Raw genomic sequence first — 19207 nt, forward strand, 5'->3', positions numbered from 1 at the left:
TTGAGCATTGAGTAACATTTCATGGCCCATTTGCTGTGGTCTGCAGAAGCTCCTTTACTGCATGTACCATAGAATGGGAGGATGTTGTGATGAGCCCACAGTGGGCACTCACTGGTGCGTGAAGGGGCCCTCCATCCCGCTCTCCTTCTCTGTCTATCGCTAGATTTCTCCCGTACTGTTCTTCCTGTTTTCTGAGCAGAGTTGTGCATGTATTTGTAAGTGTGTGTGTGTGTGTGTGTGTGTGTGTGTGGTGTCAGAGACCTGTAATCAAGAGTCACTGCACATAAAGGGACCTCCAGTCATTAAGGAATTAGTGGGAGGCTAACGGCTTGTTTAGAGAATCAATTAGCTTAAAATGTGGACATGTGGGCTCATTTTCTCACACAGCTCTATGTGGGAAAGTCAAGGTTATACGTTCTGCCTCTAAAGTTAACTGACCCCTTATGCCTCTAAAACTACAGTGGTCCTGTGAGACTTTGTGAATCCCAAGATGTGGATGATCTTATAGTTAGTAAAATGACAATGGGAGCATTTACCTTCTATGAGGTACACATTTTGACTACGAAGGCAATATTAAATTGCAGTAAACATTTGATTAAACTGCTCACAGATTTTAGTTTGATGTTGGCATTTATTAGCTAACACATACAGACAGTTTCTTTTGCATGCTGATATTTAAAATACATTATCTTCACTTCCACTTAAATATGCAATAAGACTGTCTATATATCTCAGATTTGGGAAATTCTTTCACACATATATACTCTGTTAAGTTACAGCATTATCTGACAGGTGAACTGATAAAGATACAATTTTGTTACAATGCAGCGGTCCACTATAAAACTTTGCATCCTTAGGGGTCAGCACTTATGTTGACTTGTATGGGAGACAACATGCAGTATGAATATTGCAGACCAAGAACCACAATACATGACAATTACATGAATTACCATAAATGTTAACATTACTGATCTACACTACTACACATAAAGAGACAAGCAACTGGGAAGTCTTCCTCTCGGGATATGCTGTCTGAAAACAAACTGATGGTGTTTAGCTTCACGTCCATGCACACCGCTCTGCTGAAACCTGACTGGTGGGCTCTGCGTCGTTGATGCCCGCCTAGCAACAGCTTTGCTGACTTTCAACACTTACCAGAGCAACTACATTTGAAAGACAGTATTTACCCACATGCTGATGCCCTGTGACATACATGCGAAAGAACATGTGTGCAACTATTTTGTTGTGTTCACTCACAAAGCATAATTTGAAGATTCTGTGGATTATTTGTTTTGAAATGTTAACTGTTTTTAGAGTTTGGCTAATTTTCATTTCAGACAATCACATTCTTCAAAACATGAAAAACATACATCTTAATGTGCATAATTTTTATACACTTATTTACACACCTTACATTCATCATATATTCACTGGGTAATGTGTGCTTACCACTATTAAACAATGTTTTATCTCACTATTTTCTTTCTTCATTTTACCACTACAGTTACTGCCACAAATATTACTTCTTCTACTGTGACTATTATACCTGCAAAAGTAAGTGCAGGGTAAATTAGATTAGACCTGGTATGTGATAAAAAACAGTTAAACAGGGTAACCACCATTCTGGTCTTCATACATACAATCTTAAGTAACCTGCAGCATTTCTCTAATATCCCATATGGAAGAGATATATATAAATCTTATAAAGTTTGTATCCCTCTTGTGTGAAACTTGTATGAAAAGCATACAAGTGTGAAAACAGATATAAGATCCCTTGAAAAATTATATAAATGAAACTTGTATGTTTTGGATACTTACTAAAACAATATATGAAAGTAATAAGAAAGTGGCCACTTTCATGAGTAAATCATATAAGCCTTATATGATTCACTATATGAAGTAGGCCACATCCTATGCAAGTTTTTTTTTTTTTTTAGTTTTTACTATTTCTTTTCCATATGGGATGATAATAAATTTGTAGTTATTTTTAAGAAATAAACAATTATTGTTTGATTTGTTTTATTGATCATAAAGACAGCATAAAGACTACCTGTTAAATCATGTTTTACAGTCAAAATTATATATAAATTCATATATATATATATAAAAATTTATATATATATATATATAATTTTGTATATATATATATATATATATATATATATATATATATATAATTTATATATATATGATTTTGTATATAAAGGTATATATAAATTTTAGTGTGAGCCTTTAGCACCTCCTCTTCACTTTGTTGTGCTTCCATGTGCCACAATATAGTGACTTGAGAAGATCAAAGAGTATGGCGGAGATAGACTTTTGAACCATAATGCTTCTTAAGCCCACAGAGCCATTAACATTGACTGCCTGTGGCAGTGTTACTGCCTCCTTAGCTGCTCATAAAAGCATGAATGCAAAAAGAAACAAAACTTCTAAGAGGCACTGAAATTTTGGAAAAATAAATGTATGGGTTTTGTTTCGTGTAACAAATTAAACCTGTTGTGATAATTTAACATAAGAGTTAATTGTTTACAGAAGGAAAGTTTTTACTGTTTTACTGTCATGTTTGTACATTCTGTGGCTATGGCATGAGATGCATTGCTAATTTGACAAATGTCCCAACAAAGTATAACAATAGCTTCATTTGAAGGACAGCTTTGAAAATTACAACAGAATATCACACAGTTGCTAAAACTGGCAAAAAAAATGTAACACAAACACAAAGGCAATTAAAGAAAAGATTTTCAAAGATGACACTGGACTGTATGGCTTAATCTCTGTGAGGAAACTGCTAAAGCTTTTCCATCTAAGGTCACTCTATGCTGTGTTCCAGCATATGGAGATAAAGATCCACTAAGAGGCAGGATGCCAGTCATTGTCAGATGAAACACATGCAGGTAATGGTGGGGAAGATCCATTTTTCTTTATGCTAATACCTTCTGACAGGCACAAGCCACGGTATACCATATACAATAAAAGGTGGACCTACATAAACAAAATCTCTCACATCTAATCAGCAACATAATCTCCATCATTGTTTTTCAGCAGACACATCTAACCTTGTAGCAAAGGTACTTTATGTGTTCCAGTTTCAAAGCTGTTTTAGACTCAACATTGTTTGGGAAGCTTTGACAGCCGCATGTAACTACAACGGTGTTTGCTAGTTCACCTTACGTGCATTAATTTAATAACGTGGTTAGCCTACTTGCGGCACGGTGGCACGGTGGTTAGCACTGTTGCCGCACAGCAAGAAGGTCCTGAGTTCAATTCCAACATCAGGCCGGGGTCTTTCTGTGTGGAGTTTGCATGTTCTCCCCGTGTTTGCGTGGGTTCCCTCCGGGTACTCCGGCTTCCTCCCACCGTCCAAAGACATGCAGCTTGTGGGGATAGGTTAATTGGAAAATCCAAATTGTCACTAGGTGTGAATGTGCGAATGAATGTGAGTGCGAATGGTTGTCTGTCCCTGTGTGTTGGCCCTGCGACAGACTGGCGACCTGTCCAGGGTGTACCCCGCCTCTCGCCCTATGACAGCTGGGATAGGCTCCAGCACCCCCCGCGACCTTGAAAAGGATAAGCGGAAGCGAATGGATGGATGGTTAGCCTACTCAACGCAAATTACACATGAACAACATGAAGCTACTCACGCAGTGAAGAACGGCTGCTGCTGCCATCATCATCCGTCATCATTTCTGCTACACTGGCAGAGCTAGAGGCCAGGACTCTCCTCTTTGGGATTTTGGGGGATGTTGCTAACTCCAGGTCCGATAACAGGCAACCCACCCGCAGTAGATGTGCCGGTGTGAGATCTCGCAGCAAGCTACCAAAGACAGCGCATTTCTCGGCTTTTAACAAAATGTTATACGTCGCCAGGTGTTTCATCAGATTCGAGGAGTTACCTCTTTTGCACAGTATCAGCTTAAAACACTTGTTGCAGGCTGCTGAGTTTGCATCTTTTGCTGTGAAGTACAGCCAGACTTTTATCGGTTCGCCTTGGGCATTTTTAATCTGTAGCTCTGCTCTAAAAGAACGTACGTACCTGGGCCCGCCTACTACGCTTGCAAAGGTAAAATGATTGGCTAGAATCCAAAGTGTATGACATCTCAGGAAAAAAAGCACCGAAATAAAGCACCGAAATAAAGCACCGAAATGTGCGCTGCTTTTCGGTCTGGTTGCTACCGTTTATGTCAGAACCGGTACTGGTACCCATCCCTAGTTATGGGCAGCTGAAGCCTTTAATTTGTTTTTCTTCACAGAAGATGGAAAGAGTTGCATAATTATTTCCTTTTGGAGAAAAAACATACCGTCACATCTCACCAAGTGACGACCATTTTCAAGAAAGCCATCATGAATGTTAATACAGAGGGTTTACTCCAAGTTGCAAACCTGGTTACAAGATGAACTGACCTTCCTCTGAACTTTACCAGGAAATCTAAATCTAAAAGAACCTGCCCAGATCTGGAAAAAAAAAATCTTTTGACATATAAAATAGATCATCAGTAAAAACTAGTGAACACTTACTGACTGCTCAGAGAAGGGGAAGAATATTTTCTGAAGTGTACAGGTTTCTACTCTTTGCTCATATGGTATTGGTATTTCTTAAGCTTCTCGTGTTCCTTCTTTCTGATGTTGCTGTCATTGGGAACTGCTACATCTATCACTACGGCCGTCTTCTTCTGTTTGTTTACCACCACTATGTTGGTTAGCCATCACCATTTTGTCCATCTGTATCTGGAAGTCCCACCTCCGCTATCTGCCGGTGGTACATAGGCCTGTCCTTCCATGATGGTTTGTCGCCCTCCTCCTCTTTCTTGGGTTTCTGCTGCCTGAGGTATTCACTGAGCGCGCTGTCAGTTGGGGCCATCTTCGTGATGTATTTGTGAATATTTGTTGTCTCATCCTGGACTGTGGTGCTGACACTCAGCAGTCCCCGGCCTCCTTCCTTCCGCTTAGTGTACAGCCTCAGGGTGGTGGACTCGGGGTGAAACCCTCCATGCATGGTCAGGAGCTTTCTTGTCTTGATGTCAATGGCTTCTATCTCCTCCTTTGGCCAGCTTATCCCAGCCCGGCTGGGATAATAAGCACGGGCAGGGCATAGGTATTGATAGCCCGGATCTTGTTCTTACCATTCAGCTGACTCCTCAGGACTTGCCTGACCCTCTGCAGGGATCAGAATCAGAATCAGAATACTTTATTAATCCCGAAGGAAATTAGGGATTAATAAATAGGTAGGTTGGTGGTTGCAGCTTTTCTAGCGACCTCTTCATGATTCCCATTTGCCAGTTCGGTCCCCAGGTACTTGTAACTGTGCTCTATGTCTGCCATGTTGTTTTCTGGTAGTTCGATCCCTCAGTTCTGACTACTTTCCCTCTCTTTGTTACCATCCGACTACACTTCTCCAGTCCGAATAACATTCCGATATCTTTGCGGTATATCCTGGTGGTAACAATCAGTGAATCGATGTTTTGTTCACTCTTGGCATACAGCTTGATGTCATCGATGTACAGGAGGTGGCTGACAACTGTTCCATTCTTTAGTCGGTATCCGTAGCCAGTCTTGTCAATGATCTCACTGAGGGAGTTAAGGCCTATGCAGAACAGCAGTGGGGACAGAGCATCTCCTTGGTAGATCCCGCACTTGATGGTGACTTGTGCTATGGGCTTCAAGTTGGCCTCTAGTGTTGTACGCCACATCTCCATTGAGTCCCTAATGAAGGCTCTTAGGGTCCTGTTGATATTGTATAGTTCTAGGCATTCCACTATCCAGCTGTGGGGCATTGAGTCATAGGCCTTCTTGTAATCAATCCAGGCAGTGCACAGGTTGGTCAGTCTGGTCTTGCAGTCTCGGCTGATTGTTCGGTCTACCAGTAGCTGGTGTTTTGCACCTCTGGTATTCTTGCCCATCCCTTCCTGTGCCCCACTCATGTATTGACCCATGTGCCTGTTCATCCTAGCTGCTATGATGCCTGACAGGAGCTTCCACGTGGTGCTGAGGCAGGTTATTGGTCGGTAGCTAGAGGGGACCAGTCCCTTCTGGGGTCCTTGAGGATTAGGACTGTCCGGCCTTTGGTTAGCCATTCTGGGTGTCTCTCATCAACTAGCAGGTGGTTTATTTGTGCTGCCAGATGCTTGTGGAGTGCAGTCAGCTTCTTTAGCCAGTAGGTGTGAACCATGTCGGGGCCCGGTGCTGTCCAACTCTTCATATTGGAGACCCTTTCTTGGATATCTGCCACTGTGATGGTTACTGGACCCTGTTCAGGGAGGTTGCTGTGGTCTGCCCTCAGATCCACTAGCCACTGAGCATGGGTTGCGTCCTTCTCCCATATGCTCTTTCAGTACTGTTCCTTGGTTGTGTGTGCTGTTCTCATATTGTTCCCCTGCCACTGAGAGTACACCTTGGCTGGTTCTGTGGAGAACAGCTGGTTTATTCTCCTTCCTTCGATCTCTCTGGTGTACCTCTTCAAGCGGCTGGCCAAGGCTGTGAGTCGTTGCTTGACAGTTTCCAAGGCCTCAGGTATGGACAGCTTCCTGTACTTCTTAGGCACCTTCTTCATCACATCTTTCTGCAACTCCAATTGGCTAATCTCCCTCCGTGCTACCTTGATCTTAGCGTCTAGCCTCCTTCTCCATGGAGGGTACTGCCCCTTGTGGCTGTTGAACTTGTAGCCAAGTATCTCACTGATCACTCATGCCGCATTGTATTGTGTTGCTGTAGGTATCGGCTATAGTGCTGCATTAATATCATCTAGCAGACCTTGTGAGGGTACTATATATATTAGAGGTGCAACGATACACAAAATTCACGGTTCGGTTCGGTTCGATACTTTGGTGTCACGGTTCGATATTTTTTCGATACAAAAAAAAATGTTCATGCCTTTTTAATTTGTCATTTATTAAAATTATAAATATATATTTTAACGCAAAAGTACAGTTTTTAAATTTTATGTTGCTGAAACAACAAAGTAAAAAAAAAATCTATCTGATTGAGAAATCACTCATCTTTGGAAAGTTTGGAGAGTTTATTACAGAGAAATGGCTCTTTCCAAAATAAAAGCTATACTATACACTTCTTCTGGGCTATATTTCTCAGCAGCATATTAAACATATTAGGTCCCCATAAGGACAATCATGTGCTAACGGCTGTCTAAATGACTCGGGTAAAGTTTGCAGCATGCGTGCTTGTTGTTTTTCTCTGCTTCCACTTGTCTTTGCACTAGGATGATGTCAGAGTAAATGTGCAGTCATATTCGTTGTGTTCCCACTAGTGCTGTCAACGTTAATCTCGTTAAAATGACGTTAACGCCACAACACGGCAAATCTCCGTTAAAGAGCTACCGCGGATCACCCCGTGCGTGGGGCTGGACGGCCAACACATTAACGAGCTAACTGTGCTAACCCACTAGTTCCTACCAATGTAATTGAGCATTGCGTGGCACATCCAACATACTGTTTTACTTTAGTCCATGACGCGCTTACCTTCAGGGTCATACATCACATGAAAATAGTTCCAAACGCCAGATCTGAATGAGGGTGGGGGAGGTTCAATTTGCCATGTTGCAAGAAGAGCTTAACTTCTGTCTCGCTAGCTTGCCCTGCGCTCAGTGAATCTGCGTTCGACTACTCCGCCTAGGCTGCACTGTCGAGCGCAGATCCACTGAGCGCTCAACACAGACAGCACCGTCAGAAGGAAAGTTGATAAAATAAATTAAAAATTTTGTATTGTTCGATACATATGCGTACCGAACCGAAAGCACTGTATCGAACGGTTCAATATCGATACGAGTATCGTTGCACCCCTAATATATATATATATATATATATACAGAGAGAGAGAGATAGATAGATAGATAGATAGATAGATATGAAACACACACACATTAAAAAGTGTTCTAAACGAGCAAGGTTGGGAAAGGGTTTAAAGTGAAAGGGGAATGAGGCTAGTAATCCACTGAGTGCCTGTAATGTAATGAATCAGCCCCACTGGGGAGGTGGTTCTACTGGTCTACTGGCATATTGGAAGGAAAGTGTGTCATGGAAATGAAACTTTGTGAATGTACAAACATTGGTAACTACAGCATTACCAAACCAGATAAACAGGGACTCACATTTCAATGTGACTACAACTTTCTGCAGTTGCTAACTGTAATAATCCACTGCATCAAATGCATTATAGTAAAGCCCAAATATGTATGTATTCAGGTATGTATGTATTTATTTATTTATCTGAAACAAAGCTGGTGTAAATGTTTTCAGAGGGGCTCAGAATGCCCTAATCCTTTGCTCACATACAACACACACACACACACACACACACACACACACACACACACACACACACGCTCAAACACGCTGTTTTTCTTTTTTTTTCTTCTCAGCCTGCACTTATCTTCATTTCTAAAACAAATTCTTCTCTGACATTACATCAAGAATGATGCCTATTTTTTACATGCATATTGGAGACATAGCTATTGACCTGGTCATTCAAAACTCTTTTTTATGTTATTATTATAATTTTAATCTGCATTGGTAGCAGTACACTTTACATAATGCATTATGATTTGAGGTGTCATACCGTTAGTTTTTTCACAGTCAGTCATTTTTAGGACTTTTCTTCTTCTTCTTCTTCTTCTTCTTCTTCTTATTATTATTATTATTACTATTATTATTATTATTATTATTATTATTATTATTAATAATAATAATAATAATAATAATAATAATAATAATAATAATAATAATAATATCATTTTATTATTATAATTACTTTATTATTAAAAACCAGGTTGGTCTGCCTGAATTGTAATCTCTATCCTGCCCAGTATGACTTCTACTGTATTACAGTCCTACAAAACAGTAATTGCACACTGTGGAACAACCAATTTTCTGTGAGTGTGTGCAATGTTTTTATTTCAGTTGCTTCAAAGATGGGGACCTGGTCTTTGACCACTCGCAAACAGTTGAGTGACTGTAGAGTATCAAAACAGTGGTAGAACAGCAACATGACAGACTCTGCCTGCTCTCTGTCTGGTAGCAGTTTACAATTGATCACATGCGCATGTTTGTTATAATGTGGTAATTAACTGTGCTAAGTTGTCAAAAATTGCAAATCTGTTTCCATTTGCATACACAGAAATTCACATTGAATAGAAATTTGTATTAACTACTGACATTGAGAGTTCAGTTAGAATCACATAGATCTGAAAGAAAAATTGAGAAGTAGTGATGTTATTTTTGCAGATTTTCAATTTAGCTGTGAAATGACACAGGTACTTGGTAACTTTGCATTTACAAAAATAAAACCTAGAATACAGTCTGATGACAACCAGTTGAGTCGAGTCGAGGGCACAACTGTCAAGTAGTATTATTTACAAACCTTTGCCAATTTGTCTAAGAGTGATCGCAGTCACACTGAGCTGGATCAAAATTGTTTGGAGACAGGTTACATCCCACCAGGGGATCTGTTAATTGTCGCTAGTTGTACTTGCCAACACCAAAACAAAGTAATAGCAATCCCCAGGCAACCACATTTTTTTCTTAGTTGCATGGAGATTGTCGTAGTATTTTTACTCTAAAGTGACGGTGCCAAGATGAATTTTTTAAGAAGTGTCTCCCTCCTGTAAATGACATTTTTGTCAAGCACAGGTTTATATCATGTTCTTAAGATCTGGTTCCCATCACTGGAACAAGTTAAAAATAAAACATCAAGAATCTGAATGAAAGTACAGTTGTGACACTTGCTCTGCTTCCAGCACCTCAGAGAGAGGGGTTGTATTATTCATGTCTTCCGTGTTGTTAAGGTATCATGTAGCTGAAGTTGTGTGTTTCTTATTGCCTCTGTGTACAGATCTGATGATCTTTCGCTCTGTCAGGCTGGGGTGTTTAATCCAGGTCAGCTGCCATCCTAAGCTGCTGTTTTCATGGCTTGTTAGAAAACTCTTAATTGGTGAATACGTGTGTGAGCTAAAGTTAGGGAGACAGTGTCGCAAGAGTCTCATCTGTTTGTCTGGCACTGTGTTAAGGTTTGTGGGGGGAACACAAGACCAGACACATGGCCAAATGTGATGAGTGCTTCTGGCTCTGACACAATTGACATGGCACTAGAGAGATCACAGACCCTATGTTCTCCAGCTATGTTTTCCCAAAGGCTGAGCACAAAACCACCCAGCTTTTTGTCTTATATAGATATGTGTCTATCACTACAAATCCAGAGCTTCTTATTCTTGTGACAGTCAATAAGCAACTTGCAGGTTTGGAACGTACTATGACTTATCTTAAGATGCTTCTTACATCTATAAACATCAGTTGTTGTAGAACATATTTCAAAGAGTCTTTGTAGCCAGTAGGTTTTGGTCAAGTGCAGGCTCAGGTGGTCACCATGTGAGAATGATTACAAAGAGGTAGCAGTGAGCTTTAAAACTAACTGAGTTATAGGCTTTGAGTCACACAGGCACAATGAAATGTAGTGTAACAAATTACATGCTTCAGAAAATTTAACATTTAAAAGTATGTAATATAAATTCACAAATTAAACAGCTGTGGCTGTTGTGACTTGTGTTCATAAAAGCTACCCTTTTTTAAATGTTTGAAGTGCAAGAAAAGATTTATTCTTACATTGGCTGAAGGTCCAATAACATAAGCAGGTCATATCCAGGATTAATAAAAGGAGAAATATTTCAGTTGACAGATATAATTTCATTTCCTGTTTTGTGATACAGATAAATAAGAATTTGTTTTGAAGCTATATGGCTAATTATTTTTCTCTCTTTTTTTCTCTTTTCTTCCATTCTCTTTCCTTTGTTTCTTCCACTCTCCTGTAATCATTCCATATGTCTTCTACCTCCATCACCCCTTCTGTTCTCAACAAACAGGTCCCTCATCAAATGGGTGCACTGACCTTCTACCGTTATGAACAGCCTATTGTAGACTACTGCCAGGCCCATCAACCCTTGCGGCTAAACATGGGTTATGAGGGACCCCCACAGGGCCTGGAGGGCCTGGAGGACCTTGGGCCATGTGATAGAGGCACTATACAGACAGTGGCACTGCCAGCAGTGCCCTCTGCTGCCAGCATAGGTGCCCCTGTTCCAGGACCTCGCTCTCCTCCATCGACCCTCAGACCACCAACTGAGGGTCCCGGCAGCAGTCCTTTTCCTACTTCTGAGCGCACTGGCACACTCAAATTTGGACGCTAGTGAGCATGGTTAGAAGTGGGGCAAGGGCCTCTCATTCACCATGACTTTGAAATGAAGGGGCAGGCGAGCTGGTTATTCAGTGGGGCCTTGTTCTTAGAACATCGGTATGTGAACTAGAGGACAAAATTTTCAAATTATGCCTGGAGGCATTTATCATCTGAAACACACAGTCTCAACCATATACAGTAGGGTGAGACATTCTTGCTGATCATTTTGTTTTTCTTTTCCAAAACAACTCATAGAAAAAAAGGGTCCCTGACTCAAGGGAGGTTAATTCAGCATATGCCACAAAGAATTACCTTATTTCCAAATCTGATCTTTGTCATATCCCATATCAGCATCTGTTCACAGCAGCAGCCAGCTTACTCTGAGTCAAGAGTGAAAGGGAAAGTGCAATAAACAAAAGTTTTCATTCACGACAAGTGAGGGCAGTAACATCAAAGATTGAAGAGATAGAGCATATGAAGAGCAGAAGGCTTCTTACTGTGATTAACATTACAATTTCTACTCACTAGCTATTAAGAAAGTTAACATATATAATTTCATTAATTACATAAATATTTTGTTTCTTTGAGTGTCATATTTTGTACTGAATTACATTAATGTGCATGTTAAACCAAAGAGTTTACTAATATTTTTTCTTTCTTTTTGCACATAAGGTACTTTAACTAAGGAGATTTTTAAATGTCAGATGTTCCACTGAACTAGCCTCTGCCAGTTCACATTTATAATTACCACTAGATCCCCTGATGATTTCGAATGGACTAGAATTGTCTTAAAGAAATAGAATAATCAAGGGGGTCATCATGTTGAAAGGTTATGAACGTATTTATCATAATGAGGTATCACACCTAGCACTCCCAACGTCAGCTCAAGTCAGTTCTTGTGATCTTAGTGTTGCTATGAAAAACATAATTCAAAGCAGCATAAACTGTATGTTCCATAAATGTATTAAATATATAAAGACCCTTTACACAGATGAACAACAAGTCATTGTACCGTATATGACTATATCCCAGCTGAATAATCCACTATGCTTTAAAAAAAAAGGCAATCATGAAAAACTAAAATAAGAACATTTGAATGAAATGTATTGTACATATTATTAAAAAGGTCTACTTCACTGAAGGTCAAACCACTCTCACTGCCCCAAACAGTCATTTGAAACATTGTTGAGTCAATTTTTGACTTTCATTAACTGGACTACTTGAAGAGCACCATCTTGCTGGGTTGGCCAGGCTTAGGCCATGTGCTCTTCCACCACAGAGAATAATGGTGCCTAGTGGTGGCATGCTGAACCAGCACGTTGACTTCTCTTTGACCTGCATATGATCCCACAGACTATACAGGAGGTATTGCCTGACATCTCAATTTTTTCCAGAAAGTGAGCCGAAATTAAGGAATGTTTTCTTTTTTTTTTTCTTTTTTTTTCTTTTTCCTAATCAGTAAACCTTTGGCCACCGTGTTGAGCACTGCTGCTTGTTGACTTATGGAGCTGTTGAGGATTTCGGATACGGCTTGCATGGCCTGTCAAACAATGTCCTCAGTTTAACTCAAGCAGTGCACCAGTTTCCTACATGTCAGTGGTCATACTCTAGGGAGCTGTGGAACTTACGCTTGCTCTTCCTACAGAGAGACTGATTGATCCACTCATGAAACTGCAAGGGGCCAACATTTCCCAAGAAAGATGATGCATATTCAAACAAATATGCATTGTTTTTGTTTTATTTTGTTTTGGTATTATATTTTTTTGCTTGAAAATTTTTGAGGTGTTCAAAGATGATGTCAAGAAATTCTATAAGACAAATAAAAGGACAAAATCAAATAGAACTTATTTATGATGTAAATAATGAGTCTTTAAAGATTAAAAAAAAAGGTATGAACTTCATTTCTTCTGAAACACAAACTGCTTGTGAACAGAAGAGGAGCCTTATTCACTTTCCAGTGGGAATATATTACTAAGATGACTTGGTGAGGAGGTTCCTACTGTAATGCTCTCGTTGTTTCAATGATAAGTATTTTTCTATCTGCTCCCGTCACTATTCTACCACTCTACCATTAAAAACAAAATATGTTACTGACATTATTTCTCAAATCCAGTCATTTTACTAAATAATGCGAAGAGGGGAAGATTCTGAGCCCTGTTATTGTGATGTACTTCAAGCGCCAAACTTGACAGAGATTCATATTTCCTGTTCTGCCATCAGGCATGTTGGAGAAGCCATCTCACAGGGGGTAATCAAATAATGAGTTGTTAGTTACATCCATTCCTCTTGTTCAAGAATTTTAACACTATCAGCCATTTCAAGGTCTACTCGGGGAGAAGTGTGCTTTTCTTTTTTACCAAGAGTTTAACTTGTGAAGGATGTTCTTTATAATGTGCCATTATTTTGTTAAATGTTTTATCAAAAAACAAAACAAAAAAAAACAAAAAAAAACAACTGACCCGAAATGCTTCATGATATCACAACTAAGAAGGGTTCGGTCCCTTCATGTACAGGACATTGCATTTTAAAAAAAAGCAGTTGATTCGCTCAGTACGGTTGCTTAATAGTGATGGTGGAGTTTACTTTGTAATAGCAGCTGTGCCAATGTCTTTATAATGGGAGCTCTCTCAATTCTATCCATGTATTGTCCTGCCTTGCTGTATATCACCCCTGATAACTCCTTGGCCTGAATTTCATGTCTGCTGCTTGGTGACTCGGGTGAACCTGTTTAACAATGTTCTATTTCTGTCTGCATGCTGATATTTTAGGAAACTGTGCCCATTTAGGGAGGAGCACTGAACCAGAGACAAACAGTACGGGAGATAATTCCTGTCCGGAGTGCCCTAGAACCGGCAGCACATGTCATGGACAACTTCACTGTTTTTAAAGCATCTTGTTTGCTGACCCATTCATGCCCTTGTCTCGATTAAAGTAGAATTCCCTGGCACTGTAGGCTGTTAAATAGAGAAATAGGTTTGTGTCGAGCACTCACACCTGGGACAGGCATTCCCTTTAATAGTTTCCTGTTAAGCCTAGTACCCTACGCATACTAATTAATGCAGGTTTCAGAACAGTGATTATAGTTGATTTCAGTCTGAACATAAAGATCAAAGCTTCCTTGCCCTCATGTGTAATTAGAAAATGCAAATACCATCTTTGTATATCCACAATTAAATCAGCTACTAATAAATGATCAATTGATCATGACTACCTCCCAGATAAAATCAGATATGTTCAGCGGAATGTTTGAATTCTGCTGCCAGTAATTATTCAGTCTTTTGTCCATTTATTTTGCCATCAGAGAGCTGGAAGCACAAGCAGTGCATGCTAATGATGCATGTTTGAGCTGAACTCCAGGACCGTCTGTGCTAGCCCCGCAATGCCAGTAGGCTTTGTTTTCTCTTCTGCTTCGTTTGTTTATGGGTTTATACTACCCGAGTTCCCCAGTCCCTGTCACTCTTTGTGTTCGGGCTCAACTCCCCATTGGGAAAAGTTTTTTTTTCTTTTTTTCAAATTTCGCCTTTTTTTCTTCTTGCTTTGGGTGGGGTGAATAAAGGTCTGAAGAACTGCAGTAAAAAACTTTTATATTTCAGTGTTTATGCTTAGAGGAAAAGCTAAATGCACATCTCCAAGGGGACAGGAAAAGCAGGGGAGAAGAGAAGGGTAGACAGAGATGCTGTTTAATACGGAGAACATAGAGGGACAAATGGGTAAGTGCGAGGACATTTTATTCTGTTACAAGGAAAGCGTTGTGATATATTTTGAGTGCTCCAGGGCAGCTTTGTTTCCACTGCAAGAAATGACACAAACAGCTTCAGCCATGCTCTCACACTTGCAACACACATCCAGTCTGTACTCTGTAGAGGCACATATGGCACACAGATTAAGCTACGACATATTTGCATCCTCTGAACTGTATGTATTATGCATGCGCTCATACAAAGATGCACTTTATCTGAAAAGGAATTATCATTTACACTATTACCAGTAATCCACTTCTTAGTCTTTGCTGGAGAAACAATCACAGACGGAGATGTGCAAACACATAAAAAGACACATGTGCTTAATAAAAGGATAATATAGGTACAGCAGGGTTTGACACCCCCATTCCAGTTCATCAAACGGTACAGTGGACTCTAATCCATTATCTGATAAATGGATTTGAAAATTTAATTCCAAGCCAGACCTGGCTTTGTAGCTTTCCTTCCTCTGCCATATATTTGTGTCTTTCTAGTAAGCAGCACTGGGACGTTCCCATATAGCACACACTCACTCCAAAAACAAAAATAGGATAAAAACAAAAAAATTTAAATAAAGAAAGAAAAAAAAAGACAAATGGTAATATTCCTCATTTGCAATTTCTAGATTTGCGTTCCTGTTATTGTTACTCTGTCATCAGTGTTTATACAGAATCAATAACTTCTGTGATGCAAAAGAGAGACTGGAAGTGTTGCTAGCGATTTAGCTTCCCCGCATGTACCCAGAGGGCCTCTGTGTGTGCACGCGTGTGTGTGGGTTTGTGTATCTATAGCAGCACCTACTCCTCTACCTCCTCTGAACCAGCATTACCATTACTGATGTTCAGGCCAGCCCGGTCCCCATTGATTGTTATTGTTCCATTCTCTTTTACATTAGTAAGAAGTCTTTAACCTATGATCTACATTGTCCTAACTCTACCATTGCTCATGTCAGCGGGGACACAGAAAAGGAAGACATGATCATTAACCTCTGTTGGGGAAACACACTTTTTCGTTTGTCTGACAAAGCCCGTTTACACCCCTAATTGGATTTAATGTTGGCACTGCAGAGAGCATGTTTTTTATTTAAATGTGCTGCATTCTTCGCTTTCAGTTAACAGTGCAATGAGAAAGCAAGAAGGAGGAGCTTGAAAGAAAGCAATATCATAATTAGTCTTTGTGTTCCTTGCAGGCCCAAGTCCTTTCCCATGTTTTTTTGTTGCCTCTTAAAATACTTTCCATATAAATCTTTTGATTCCCACTGTCTCCCCCTCATTCATATCCTGCAGACAGCTTCAACTTCTGTAGGTTGTAAATATGCTCTGCATTGTTTTCTTTGGTAGTTGGTTTGTTGTTGATTTTTTTCCTTTTTCTTTTTTTTTTTTTTTTTTTAATTTCCTTTTTTACTGTAATCAGACCTAAAGCATTTTTGTGGAGACCTGGTCCAAGCGCAAAAATATGGCTCTTATTTGAGTATATTATTGTCAGATAATGTTTTGTAAAAATTTTGATGATGAATAAACATCTAAAGATGGAAACTGTGTTGTCCTTTTTATAATTCAATTGTAGTTTGTAGTTAATAGATTACTTTATCTGTCTTACCTATTAGCAAGAGTTCACCACTTATGGCCAGTGCTAGTCAGCCTGCAGAGGCAGAACAATGGTATAACATTTTCTTTTGAAAGAAGTTTTAAATTTCGGGCCTTCAAGAGGAGCAAAACTGAGAGCCTTGCGTGGCTGGCGTCTGTACTTGGAACCTTTACTATTGCAGTTTTTGATGTAAATTGTTGATAATATCCACTGGAAACACTGATGGCAAAATAAAAATTTCTCATCGATTCAGGTATGTTTCTAATTTTTTTTACAGTGACTCCTCCTAACTCTTTAGGAAGGGGCCCATTTTTAAACAACTGCTATTTCTTCGAACCGTGTAAGCATGCTTACTTTGCTCACGTTTCCCTGTAATGTAAAGATTTCCCCAGAAAATAGTGTCCATCTTTCATCTCAGTTGGCAAGAAATTTAAATTCATACTCAAACTTCTAAACATCAATCTAATCTGGACTTTTCACCACATGCAGGATTGCAATCACAGAGTCCTAAGAGGGGGGACAAAATCACTCTCAGCAGGCTTTGGCAGCCTGGGGTTTCCTCAAAATAGCAACACACTTCACAGAGACTACCATAAAAACAGACTTTAACAACAATATGAGACACATTGTGATCTGCGATCTCATGGTGACAATACCCTCATGATGTGTGAGATTGTCACAAAGTGTGTCATCCCTTGTGTACAACATACTGGTGTTTTTTGAAACCTGTCAAGATGTAGAGACAATGCTTGTGGCAGGCTCATCAGTGGTGTACTTACCAAAATGTAGCTGTCGTATCTTCACTGTTAAGCTTAGTGAAGAGTCAACACAAGAGCAAGAAACTAAGAATTTTAGTAAAAGAAAAAATATGTCAAGGAAGAAATGAAAAAAAAAAAACAACAACAACAAAACATCCCCTTCAATAGAAGGGTTAAATATGGACAAATATGGAACAAGTACAGCGATGTAATGTGACCCAAACAAGAGTCAGCAGCACGCAGTGTACATCTTGGCAGCGGATGTGTAATTGTATTTGTACATGTATCTGCAGGTGCATGCACACTGTTACATCAGTTTGATATGATAATGACGCTAACAAGAGACACAAATTTTAGATGTAAGAAATGGAATAACGTAGTTCAAAATAAATTGTGCATCAAGTTTTCTAAATTCTTCAAGTTTGACTTAAAGCATGATGTATAAAAGTATGCATACCTTTAAGCAATGCAAAGTCAGCAACCTACATTTTAAAGTTGCTGTTTATTTTACAAACTTTTCAGAGACTGTGTTGGTGTACAAGTGATCATAAAGTCAACTTGATGAATGCAGCTGACATGTTCAAAGTGAACCAAATACCCGTGGCAAAGGAGCACTGCCAGTGTCACAGAGATGGGAGATCTGTTTGCTCCAGCCCGCTGTCAGTTCAGATGCACACATCATGCTATCACTACCTTGGAGGAACATGACAGGCCCACTCACAGTCCAGCTCACTGTGGTTTTCAGGACATGGGGTCTTGCTATCTTTTACTTTTTCTCCTCCAATGATTGCACACCCTTTGGTATAACATCAACACAAATACGAGGAAATTACGCTGTATTTATTCACAAAATTTAAACCTGCATTCAGATGACCGTAATCTTCGCTAATTGCTGATAGATGTCGATAACAGATCTGCTACATTTTTTGGTAAAAGAAAAAAAAAGTCACTGCACTTTTCCACTCTCTTCATTAGCTTCTAGGCTTCAGGAGGCAAGCAGGTTTGTCAGCTGTCAAGCTAGCCCAACATAGTGTCAGGATTTCTGCTCATCCTGTCCCTCAACACAGGAATCAACTGAGGTAATGTCCCAGGGTTGCTACTGTTCACACTTGGATTTGAGGGCACACACAGCTAAAGCTTGCTAGTTCTGTTTGTTCATGACACAATCATGCTTGGTTTAAAGTACTATGTCATAAAATGGTCATGACTAGGTTGAATCAGGAAAATAACACGTCAGTTATAATCTTGACAAAACCAAAGATCCCAGAATGAAGGCTTGGATAACGTAATATCGATTCATTAGAATCAAAAATCGATTTTTTTAATATAAATGTATTTTGCCCAAAATTCCAGAATCTCAGGTGAAACGTCACAAAATGTTGACAACCACCAAACATTAAAAACAGTAAATGAGAGCAGGTACACGGCTTTTGCACAAAGACGTAAACACAAAGCGCAGACCCGCGGATCAGAATCAGTGAGATGTCGCCTTTCTCACCCGACGGCATGGACACGGTCAGGGCTGAAAGCCGACAGCTCGCTGATTCTGATGTTTCGGCAGGTCCACGCTTTGTGTTTACACCCTTTTTTTTTGCTGATTCTAAAGCTGTTTTATCTCTCTCCAAACAATATTGACTGAACCAGCAGCAAAAGAAGATCCAAACTAAGCTTCACATAAACATCGTCAAGGACTCCCTCTTACTTTTGCTGTTTTGCTTCCACCACAATAAAATCACACTTCATGCACAGCTCTCTCTCTCTCTCTCTCTTTCTCAGTGTACTTCAAGAACAGTTTCCCGTCTATCCCCGAAATCTGTTTTCTGCATTATTCGCTTGCTTGTTAAGCACAAGACTACAGTTATTTACAGCGCTGTCGGCCGATGTTTTTTTTCCCTTTTACTTACTTCCGAAAAGAAAGCCTAATTTCTGCTGTTCAATAGGCTTCTG

General features: G+C 39.7%; 1 protein-coding gene across 1 annotated transcript in view; it reads left to right on the top strand.

Moving 5' to 3' along the window:
- LOC102785710 (leucine-rich repeat transmembrane neuronal protein 4) overlaps nt 1-16437 on the top strand; it is a 101787-nt gene extending 85350 nt beyond the window's left edge. Inside the window, exon 3 of the mRNA XM_006795609.2 lies at nt 10865-16437. Coding sequence (XP_006795672.1) covers nt 10865-11188 — 324 coding nt within the window. The 3' untranslated portion in view covers nt 11189-16437. The remainder of the gene's footprint in view (nt 1-10864) is intronic.
- Nucleotides 16438-19207: the final 2770 nt, after the last annotated feature.

Source organism: Neolamprologus brichardi, chromosome 7 (assembly GCF_056152115.1).
Source record: "Neolamprologus brichardi isolate AB-2024 chromosome 7, ASM5615211v1, whole genome shotgun sequence".
NCBI lineage: Eukaryota > Metazoa > Chordata > Actinopteri > Cichliformes > Cichlidae > Neolamprologus > Neolamprologus brichardi.